At 38.4% G+C, this 11,585-nt stretch overlaps 1 protein-coding gene across 2 annotated transcripts in view; it reads right to left on the bottom strand.

Annotated features, from left to right (window-relative positions):
- LOC576285 (transient receptor potential cation channel subfamily A member 1 homolog) overlaps nucleotides 1-11,223 on the bottom strand; it is a 37,876-nt gene extending 26,653 nt beyond the window's left edge. Inside the window, exons 1-9 of one of the 2 annotated variants that reach the window (XM_030997022.1) lie at nucleotides 11,101-11,223; nucleotides 8,384-8,651; nucleotides 7,873-8,050; nucleotides 5,457-5,533; nucleotides 4,659-4,829; nucleotides 3,742-3,963; nucleotides 3,326-3,419; nucleotides 2,711-2,957; nucleotides 253-448 (exon numbers count right to left, since the gene is read on the bottom strand). In XM_030997022.1, coding sequence (XP_030852882.1) covers nucleotides 253-448; nucleotides 2,711-2,957; nucleotides 3,326-3,419; nucleotides 3,742-3,963; nucleotides 4,659-4,829; nucleotides 5,457-5,533; nucleotides 7,873-8,050; nucleotides 8,384-8,632 — 1,434 coding nt within the window. In that variant the 5' untranslated portion in view covers nucleotides 8,633-8,651; nucleotides 11,101-11,223. The remainder of the gene's footprint in view (nucleotides 1-252; nucleotides 449-2,710; nucleotides 2,958-3,325; nucleotides 3,420-3,741; nucleotides 3,964-4,658; nucleotides 4,830-5,456; nucleotides 5,534-7,872; nucleotides 8,051-8,383; nucleotides 8,652-11,100) is intronic. The other variant, XM_030997023.1, reaches the window with a different exon arrangement.
- Between the last annotated feature and the right edge of the window lie 362 nt (nucleotides 11,224-11,585).

Below are 11,585 nucleotides of genomic sequence, written 5' to 3' on the forward strand. Positions count from 1 at the left end.
TCTAAAAGCATTCGTAGCATACTGCCAGTAACCATACCTATGTGGAAAGTGGCGAATGTAGATTAATGTCTTGCCAAACAAAGGGCATTAGTACCGTCCAAGCAAAAGTGCTGCGGCATCCTATTGAAACGGTGTGTTTTTATACACGCACTGCAATGTGATGTCAGAGAACTTGTACCTATAACAGTTTCATGAAACGATACCCTGTTTCTTTTATTTTAGCAACATGTTTAAAGGAAAATAGACACAAACCTTAAGGACTTTGGAAAGGTTCTTTTCGGCCGAGATCCACTCTAGGAGTTTCAGTATAGTGGATTGATCCTCCACATGCTTCAGCAGCACAACCAGACAATCACTCGACCCTCTCAAGGCTGTGTACTTAAGCAGCGAAGGGCTCCCATCTACTACATCACGATCATCTATACTTAGTGGCAATTCTCCGTCATGACTAAAAGAAAGAACGTGAATATTTGTCTTTTGACTCATCCAATTTATAATTAATTTGGAAAATATGCTAGGACTAAAGAGCAGCTAACGCAACCAAGAATGGCGATGAATTATCTTTTCACTTCATTCAATTTTATTTCATTCATTCAGTTCTGATTAGAAATTACAAGTACCACATTGCAGAGACTTTCGAAAACTACCTCACATGAAATTTCAATGCCATTATTTGTAGATACGATATCAAGTTTGGCAACAGTGTTTGCACATTTCAATGGGTGATGGATAAAGCTACTGAAATACACCAGTTTACGGTTGTATCAGTGCGCATGCGCAGACAGCTGACCTCGGGTCATTGGCTTTGAAACAAAACCAATGACCCGAGGTCAGTGGTATTTATGTGTAAATACACCAGTTTACAGTTGTATCAGTGCGCATGAGCAGACAGTTGACCTCGGGTCATTGGCCCCGGAACAGGGCCAAATTGGCCCTGTTCCGGGGCCAATAACCTCTGACCTCTGGTATTTATGCGTAAATTAAGATTGCGCCCATGCAAATGATGATATGCGCGCACAACGCAGCGCGCAGGCAGTGATATCATCATAATTTGCATGGGCGCAATCTTAATTTACGCATAAATACATGACTCCTAGGTCATTAGCTTTGTTTAAAATGGCGCACACAACTGTAAACTGGTGTATTAAGATTGCGCCCATGCAAATGATGATGTGCGCGCACAACGCAGCCGCGCGCAGGCAGTGATGTCATCATAATTTGCATGGGCGCAATCTTAATTTACGCATAAATACATGACCTCTAGCTAGGGCATTGGCTTTGTTTAAAATGGCGCAAACAACCGTAAACTGGTGTATTGCCTTTGGTTGATGTTTTCGAAAGTCTTTGCGATCGTCTTATATGGTACATGAAATCTATTCACAAAAAGCAAGACTTTTCTCAAGTGGAGCTTCAAGATAAGCATATGCTTCAGGCCTTGTGAGCCTTTTAATCACAAGCACAGCCAAGGGGTTGCTCGAATACAAAACAAAACAAAAAAAAAAAAAAAAAAAAAAAAATAGGGAGAAAATGGACAGACGGGAAACAGATATATATATATACATATTATATATAGAGAGGGAGAGAGAGAGAGTTAAAGATATAAAGAGTTCAGAAAAAATAGAACCTCGAGACTATGAACCTTCGGAATTAAAGTGCGGATTCATAGAAAATCACAAATATGGCAAATAGCGTATTACTAGAAACTGGTAAGCTAACAGATGGCCATCGTGCAAGTTTTAGTTCAACTACATATCGGGTGATTTATAAAAATACAAATAAAACAACCTCTATAGCATCTAGGATATGCGAGAGATTCGCCGGAAAAATAACGATGTTTTAATGCCGTCACAATATGAACCAACCCTGCCCAAGCAGACGACACCCCATAAAGAATGAACATAATTGCAATGCTTTTATTTCTCAAATTATAATGAGTTTAGTGTATATAAATGTGATGGAATTTTACATCATTTAAAAAGGCATATGACCCCCATTCTGAAAACTAAATTCTTTTGTTTGTAAATACACAGGATAGGGGGTAATGAACAATCAAAGAAACCACACTTTCAAATTAAAAAACCTCCGGAATGATAGCATGGACGTCATTTGTTCCCTCTTGAAACGCCGAACATGCCGCGGTGTATGCAGCTGAAAATATAATGGCGCCCTATTTTGTTTACAAGCGACAGATTCCTTCTCCTTCTTTTTTCCTTGCATTTTTCATCCAAATAATACCATGCACGGGGTTTAGAGTAAGGCAATAGATTAAACATTTCGCCTGAGGGTATTGAAGTAAGAGAAATAACTGAAGAAAAGATGAAAAAACAGGCAATGAAATTGTGTGAGATGTCATGGGACATCGTCTGCTTGTGCACATCATGTTCAACATGTGACGTCATATCTCAGCAGCGACCGGAGAGCTTTTCAGGTGCTATGTCTGGGCTGTATCTAAGCGTTTTGTAATTGTTAATAATCATTACTTTGAATGTTGTCTAAGCATTCGCTCTTGATAACCTTGGCCAATCAAAGTGTCACCTTTGCAATAATGACATTAAAGTTAGTTTTTTAAATCAATGAATCTTCTCTTTAAGAACCTTCTAAAAAACAGACCCATGGGATCAATGTACCTTCGGATTTATGAACCTGTGGGAGAATGACTGTCACATTACCCAAGGAGTTCAACTCCCTGCATAACCCCTGGAAAATTTACCTTTTTATCATTAAGCAGATCTCTTCGGCCAACTCTGGATAGTTCCCCCTGCATGCATAGTGAAGAGGTGTCAGTCCCTTAATAGTCTTCATGTCCAGGAGTTTGGGGCATAGTTCGTGGAACAAGATCGACAAGTTGAGGTGTCCTTTCATACATGCTGTATGCATCACATTGGTGTCATACCGGGCCATGAGACTTAGGAGATAGTCATGGTCTTCTGTTCCATCCACTTCATCGTCAGGAGCCACTGGAGGTCATCAAACACATATCAAAGGTGATACGTTGTATGCTCCAGACTTTCTTTTGTCATAGGGATAGGGTTGCAATTGGGATTTAGATTAGGTTGAGGGTTATGGTTAGGGTTAGAGTTTGGTATAGATTTAGGTCCAGGTTTGAAGTTAGGAACTGAGGAGGAAATTGCTGAGGAGCATTTGTTGCTGGAGCATAAATCGGGGGGGGGGGGGGGGGCTATAAGGGTACTAAGGAAGAGCATAATTCACAATGCTTAACCACACTGGTTGAACAAGACTATGATATTAAATGACTGTTTTTATAATATTGGTACCAGTTATTAGTATTAATGTGTTTAAATTTGTGATAAGATGTTATACTTACAAAAATCAAGGCAGTATTTGACAAGCGTCTCGTGTCCTATTTTGATGGCTTCATGGAGCGCTGTTCTTCCGTACACGTTCTTCACCGACAGGATCTGCGTGTATGTAATCAAAAAGTATGTAATAATAATATCACTATACTACTACTACTACTACTAATAATAATAATAATATTAAGAAGAAAAAGTGGAAATAGATGATGTCGAATTTTCTTTTCTTATACGTTGTTAGGTAGCTAAAAGCATACTTCATATATATTTTGGTAAGATTGATGAAGAGAAGGGTGGTGTACTTTTATTATTTTATTTTTGGGTGTGTTACTTGTTGTGTCTAGGTTTGGGCCCCCGCCGCCCCCTTTCTTTCAAAATCGGGGACCCACCCCTAGTTACCTGGATTCTGCGAATAAAGTCCCCTTACCTGTCGCATGTTGTACCCCTTTTTCTTGCATGTTGTAAGGAATTGTAGGGCATACTTCACATTCCTTTTGGTGAGGATGATGAAGAGAGGGGTGTCCTTGGACCCATCGCCTGCCAGGGGATTGGCTCCGTGGTCGAGGAGAAGTAGAGCCGTTTTAAAATGATTATTATGGCATGCAATGTTGAGAAGCGTTGAGTTAACTCCGCCGACCTTAACAGATTCCTGTGAAATTAAACAGTGGTAAAGTGAACGAATGATGGTTGTGGTAATACATAAAAATGGTAATAATTATACTGAAAATGGTAATACAAATGATAATCATAAAGATAATAATAACAATAATAATAACAATAATAATAATAGCTATAATAATATTAAAAATAATGATAATGATAACAAAGCCACAAAGCCTCTTATTATCCACTACAGCACAACACATCTATTATTACTACTGTGCAGACACCTACATCTACAGACCATTTCAAGAATCTTCTGCAGCCCCATAACATTTGCTAGAGATCGTGGATTGTACTGGCTCGACTCGTCTCTATGAATTATATACATATGAATATGTTCAATGCGTATAAAAAGGTGGGTGCATAATGTTTTGTCTTGTCGGGAAGGAATCAGTCAGTTTATGTTCATGGTAACATTTCTGAAATGAATTACATAACATTAGGTATACCCCAAATGATAATTAAGACCCACCCTTCAAATAAAATGAATTTATTGCGCGTAGATAATATTTAACTCACCCTTTATGCCATTAATTAACACGAAAATAAAAACAAAACAAAAACTAAAAAGCGAAAACAAACAGAACGAAACAAAAGCGAAACAAAACTAAATGATTAAACAACAATAACAACAAAATCACCGAAACTAGGCTTAAGGAACAAATAAATATTGATACATACGTCAACTTTAATATCTGAAAGCGATAGGAGAGCTCGGATCACCATCTTTTGTCCCCTGAATTTAGAATGATTACAAGCCAGCTGGAGAGGTGTTTGGCCTAGATCGTCCTTTTCATTAACAAGAACACCTTTCGATGCCAAGAGCTCTATCATTTTGACTTTGTCCTGTGCCTGTAAATGGGAGAACGAAATTTTTTACATTTCCGTTAAAGGTTAGGAGGGCGGGTAAAACCATTGACAACTACTCCCAATAGTTCGATCAGTTTGATTTTACTTTTCAAATTTCATTATTTCCAATATTGGGAGGGGAATCCGGGGAAAACCATTTTATATAAGTGTTCCCTTCGATACCAAAAGCTTGATCCTGTGCCAGAGAATGAAAAACATTTTATTCCTCAATTTTTTTTCTTCTCCGAAGTTTGGAAGGGTGAATCCTAGAGTGAGCCATTAACAAAGTACCCCCTTGAAAATAAATTTTCAAGGTTGGAGGGGACAAACATTTCAAATTTAACATTTTCCCAAGATGGGAGGGGGTGAATCTCCAGGGAAACCATTGCAAAAATGTCTTCTTCGATGCCAAACGTGTGACCAGTTTGACTTTTTCCTGCGCCTGTCATCATCGTTCTTGTAAAAAGACAATGCACGTCTGACATATAATTCTATCACGTTAACAAATATACTGGAGCTTGGCTTTGACCAATTATCAATAAAAATAAAACTTTTTTGGTAAGGCTTATTAAATCTTTGGGTGAGATATGAGCAAATGATCAAATACCTAGTACTTCCCCTTAAACTCACCTGTGTTTCGCTTCTTGCTTTGTCACTGACTACAAGATGTATTGGCATTCTACCGCCTGCTCCCTTTACCTCAACGTCTATAACAAAAGATAAAGTGGAATACTGGGCCCCATCTTATGAACACTTGCGATTAATCGTAACTTATTTGCGATTGATATCAACTGTTTACGTAAGATATAGGAGATTACAAACGTGCGATTGATCAGATGAGTTGCGATTGATTCGGATCAATCGCAACTCTTTATAAGACGGGGCCTTGGTCATGAGATAACAATGTGATCGAAACTGTCTGGAAGTGCGTAGAATGACGTGAGCTTTGGAAAAGAAATGTATAAAAACTTGCTGAAAATTATATACACTGCACACAGAGATGGATCTAAATGACTATGAACTAGGTTTGATCCAATCTTTTCAGGGCGTCATATCATTAGGAACCTTTGGAAAGTTGAAACCTTTTCCAGTTTCGAAATTTTGAACCACCCGATATTGCAAATAATGTTTCGTAATTATGAACCTTCGGAGTTTATACGAATCTCTTGAAGAAAAAAAAACAAGAGCTACCCCCCCCCCCCCCCCAAAAAAAAAAAAAAATAAAAAAAAAATAAATAAATTAAAAAAAAAAATAATAATAATAATCGCATGAAACGTTTACCATTGAAATATGAAACTTCGGAAAAGACAAGAGCCCGCCCCCCACGACCCCCCACCCCCCCCCGAAAAAATGAAAATATTATGTACATGTGTATACATATATATATATGGGCAATTCCACGGTAACGGAAGGACACTCGGACAAGATTTTTGAACTTCAGGTTCATACTAAAAGAAATGTTTTATTAGTATGTATTAAACTATGGGGAACAAAATGTGTTTCAGTCAAGTGGAAAGCTTCATCAACTTCACAAAGTTTGGATAAACACTAATTAACTGGAAAAACCATGTCCATTTTTATGTCCTTCCGTTACCGAGATAATTAATATGCACATTCTTAAACTACTTAACTATAATGACAATTTTTTGGGGGAGAATTAAAGGCACTTATATAGGTATTATATCTGTACTGTTTCACATCTTATACTAATAAAACAATTCTTTTAGTATGAACCTGAAGTTCAAAAATCTTGTCTGAGTGTCCTTCCGTTACCGTGGAATTGCCCATATATGTTTCCCTTACAGCGTCATTAGAAGGACAAATGTAGTTACAAATGAGTCATTAAGTAGACACGGTCATTAACAGGACATGTTCATGCCCTGTTAACGATTGATCAATAAAATGACTGCCCTCGACGTATTTTTTTGCAGGCAGAGGAAACTGATAGGCATCCCAAGAAACAATAGGTTTATTCATTAGTTTAATTAGTTATAAAGTGCGTCCCAGAAAAAACGAAACCGAGAAGTATCGATGTTCTATCATAACTTAATCACAACTATAATTAATGAATGATACATATTTGGAAAGCGTAGAGTCTCCTCTTTCATGTGAGGCTACTCAGATGATGCATATTTCACGCATGAGTGATTAAAAGCAATTTGAAGGAAGGAAACCAAAAAGACATTTGGCGGGCGGTATCTGAATTTCGAAGAAAAATTCACATTTCTAGAAAGTTGAGTTTCTGCCCTTTCATGTGACACCTCAATCAAGAAAAATGAGCGAGGAATGACAAAGTTCTGTTTGTTTAAAGTAGTGCTTGCATTTCCATAATTTTATTAAACGGATTCGTTTTCACTGGCTGCCCGCCGTATCAATAAACGAAATAAACAAAAGACTTAACTCCGTTTCGTTGACAATCAGCCGTAGACGAGAGTCTTCATGCATGGCTGATTGTCAACGAAACGGAGTTAAGTCTTTTGTCAAATCTGCTTTTTGCTACGGCAGGCACCCAGTGAAAACGAATTCGTTTGTTAAAATTATTAAAATGTAAGGGCTACTTTAAACAAACAGAAATTTGTTATTCCTCGCTCATTTTTCCTGATTGAGGTGTTATATGAAAGGGCAGAAACTCAACTTTCTAGAAATGTGAATTTTTCTTCGAAATTCAGATACCGCCCGCCAAATGTCTTTTTGGTTTCCTTCCTTCAAATTGCTTTTAGTCACTCATGCGTGAAATATGCATCATCTGAGTAGCATCAACTGAAAGAGGAGACTCTAAGCTTTCCAAATATGTATCATTCATTAATTATGGTTGTGATTAAGTTATGATAAAACATCGATACTTCTCGGTTTCGTTTTTTCTAGGACGCACTGTATATATATATATATATTAGTTATATATAAGGGTTGGGGTAATTTGTATACCAGTTTTTATGATGTCCTGTTTAACATTTGGGGTTAAATATAGATGTCCTGTTAATGTGCCCTGTGAGGTTATATATATATATATCATAAGACGTTTGCAATGCAAGTTAAGTTACTTACCTCCACCTTTTTCTATGATAAGTTCAAGCCATGGAACCAGTGCTTTGATACATGCATAGTGGATGGCACTGTTGCCTTTGCTATCTTTGGCACTAAGCTCCCCGGCGATGCCATCTGGTGTCAGATCACTGAGAAGGTTCCTTGCGTTATCTACGTCAGGACGTCTCGAGCTCACCATCTGCAAAGGAGATTGCCAATGAAAATGATACTTTTGATCTCAATGCAAAAATCTTCACCTACGAAATGTTCAGCTGTTCAGCAACAACCTTTGTCAGTCGTGTGAACCTTGACTTTTCTGACGTCATGGCCAAGAGCCGGATCATAGAACTATTTTCCCCACTTTGGAGGTCATCAAATTCAGGAATGTTCTTCCTTCAAAAAAATTGAATCCGCCCCTGTGGATTACGTAATATGTCAATATAACGTTCGCCCATTTCAAAAGGTGATGCGCTGGACTATTGAAATTGCCTTACGTCAATTACTTTCAAGTCTTTCTGAACGTGTTTGTTACCTTTAGCAATGAAATGTGACCGAGTGTTTTCATCCGGATCCCAAAACGTCCCCGCGCAGTAATTACTTCCGGTTCAGGTTCAGATTGTGAAGTGGTGTCTCCCTCGGTACTGGAGCTATCGTCCGAGTAGCGGGCTGACCGTCCCTTGCTGGACTCATCAGAGCTTGAATCATCGTCATCCGAGGAGGATGGGTGAGCAGGAGTCTGCCTCAAGTACGCAGGACTTCGGTTCGGACGTCGCTTCACCATGCTTCAAACTGCGAGAGGACTGGGGTAGATAGAGAGGGGGAGAGAGATAGAGAGGGGGAGAGAGAGAGAGAGATAGAGAGGGGGAGAGAGAGAGAGAGAGATAGAGAGGGGAGAGAGAGAGAGAGAGAGAGGGGGAGAGAGAGAGAGGGAGAGGGGGAGGGGGAGAGAGAGAGAGAGAGAGAGGGAGAGGGGGAGAGAGAGAGAGAGCAAGAGAAGCGAGAAAACCAAATCACAACACTTGTGGACCGAACACTATAGGATGCGTTCAATCGAATTTTCGATGCTAGAATCACAAACATGAATCACAAATCAAAACGCCGTTACAAAAAGCAAGGTCACTGCGGTTAGCGTTCAAGCGATCATCAACGCTGATTCTAGCTCATTTCGAGCCCAGCCACTGCGCCTCACACTGCGCAGTTTGATCCAGGAACTTCGGCGCGCGCTTTCTGGAATTGTTTACGGCCGACTGTCGACTGCTGTATTGAGCATAGATCGCAATAATAAAACAAAGAAAGAGAAGGCGATAGAAAGAAGGACACAAAAAATAACATAAAGACAGAAAGAGAAAGTCGATAGAATGATTAAAACAAAGAATAACATAAGAGAAGGTGAAAGAAGGAAGAATCGAAGAATAACATAAGGAAAGATAGAAGGAGAAAGTGATAGAATGATGAAAACTAAGAATAACATAAGAGAAGATGATAGAAGGAAGAAACAAAGAATAACATAACGAAAGACAGACAGAGAAAGTGATAAGAATGCTTAAAACAAAGAATTACATAAGAAAAGGCGATAGAAGGAAAAACAAAGAATAACATAAGAATAGAAGGAAGAAACAAAAAATAACAAAAGAGAAAGTGATATATAAAAACAAAGAATAACATATTAAGAGAAGTTGATATAAGGAAAAAACAAAGAATAACATAAGAATAGAAGGAAGAAACAAAGAATAACATAACGAAAGACAGACAGAGAAAGTGATAGAATGCTTAAAAAAAAAATTACAAAAGAAAAGGCGATAGAAGGAAAAACAAAGAATAACATAAGAATAGAAGGAAGAAACAAAGAATAACAAAAGAGAAAGTGATATATAAAAACAAAGAATAACATAAGAGAAGTTGATATAAGGAAAAAAACAAAGAATAACATAAGAATAGAAGGAAGAAACAAAGAATAACATAAGGAAAGACAGAAAGAGAAAATAATAGAAGGAAAACAAGTAATAACATAACAGAACAACGCAAATTGCATAAAAAGCAGGCGCGCGTTTTTTGCCCAAACCGGAGCAGGCCACGATAATGACGCCATAGAATCATGATTGAGACGTTCGTTCAATCGAATTTTAGCGATCGTGATTCTGCAGAATTATGATATAAAACGCAACTTTTTTTTGCAGCGTTTCATGTTTGTGTTTTTAAACACGTTTATTTTTTACCACCGACGAAAAAATCACGCATTGCGTTTTTTAAACGTCTTTAGAAACCGTGATTCTAGGGTGAAAAAGTGTCGATTAAACCAGGGAGGTGAAAGAAAAGGAGGCGAAACTCTTGTAATTTATTCAAACGCATTCTTGAGTTCTAAAGCGTAACAATGGGATGTGTAACATTCCACTTGGCTTTGAAGTTCCATGTTCCGAACCGCGCTTCCACTGCGGGGACTTTCGGAAGCCAGGCACCAGTTTTACATTTATTACAAAATATTAAATTACCGGCAAAATTTCAGTGTAAATCAAAAACTTTATATGGGAATTTTATTGGGAATAGTGCATGAAACAAATTTTCAAATTTAGAACTCCGTCCTTCCTTTAATTTGTGTGCCAGAGTTGGTAAAAGAAAAATTACATCCTGTCAAAAACTCAATATTTTAGGATGATGCGCTAATTTGTGCATGCTTTAATGTCCCGTTATTTGATCCATGACTTACAATCTTCAATAACATTAAGTTTGCTAATGCGTGTTTTCGCGTGTTTTTTGTATTTTTCAAGTTTAAAAAAGGATGAAAGTACACAAGTTTGTGTTCGCTTGTTCTACTCTTTACACATTCAACAATGGATGAGAAATCATTAGAAGGGACAGCGAACAGTTGCAGTGATACCATTTTCTGATGTAGGAATTCTAACTCCTGAAATTTCATGCGCTCTTTTATCTCACCACCTGGTCAACAGTTGCAGATTAGCGCATAACTTTTCGGCGGCTTGGAGCATGGGGTCAAAGGAGAGCGGCTTGATTCCAGTCCTTCTCTATCACGTCCCTGATTAAACGCACCCTATATCTAACCCTAAGCCTTGCATAACCCGGAGCGAGTGCCGCTGAAGCCTCAGTCGGACCACTGAATGGAGTATTCATCATGATGGCGCATAGGATATTCCATTTTCTTTAAACATGATATTTACAAACCCTTTTAGAACAGCTACGTTACATTTATAGAAATTCTCTGAACAGAAGAGGTGATTACGAACACTAACTTACCCCGGCAGAATGAAGTTGAAGAGTATATACAGATCTCTGCTTTCTGAAATGTTAACCTATGTCTTGCCTTCTTACGAGACGATATGAGAATGAGAGCTGAAGGCGGAGGAGAGGGGTTTCTTTGTTTCCAGTCACACCAAACCGACATGATACAGTTGGATGCCTCTATTCACCTATTTACGATGCCCAAGTACCAATAGAGAATAGCTTAATCGCTCTGAGAAAGACCCAGACTCCTACATTAGCCCGAATAGCCGGAGTTTGGGGCGGGATGGCGTCGGCTAATTGGCGGTGTGATTGAGGTATAAGATTTGACAACGTAAAGTTATGTAGATGCTAGCGCTTTTATGGCAGGCTCTTTTACGAGATTCCCAAACCTATGACGTAACATGACCATTTGAAGATCATTTTTTGGTGGACCTTTATAAAACGTCTTTCAAGTAAAGCTATTCTTTCACTTGTCGTATTGTGGTCAAGATCGATAG

Source organism: Strongylocentrotus purpuratus, unplaced genomic scaffold (assembly GCF_000002235.5).
Source record: "Strongylocentrotus purpuratus isolate Spur 01 unplaced genomic scaffold, Spur_5.0 spur5_scaffold_4, whole genome shotgun sequence".
Classification (NCBI taxonomy): domain Eukaryota; kingdom Metazoa; phylum Echinodermata; class Echinoidea; order Camarodonta; family Strongylocentrotidae; genus Strongylocentrotus; species Strongylocentrotus purpuratus.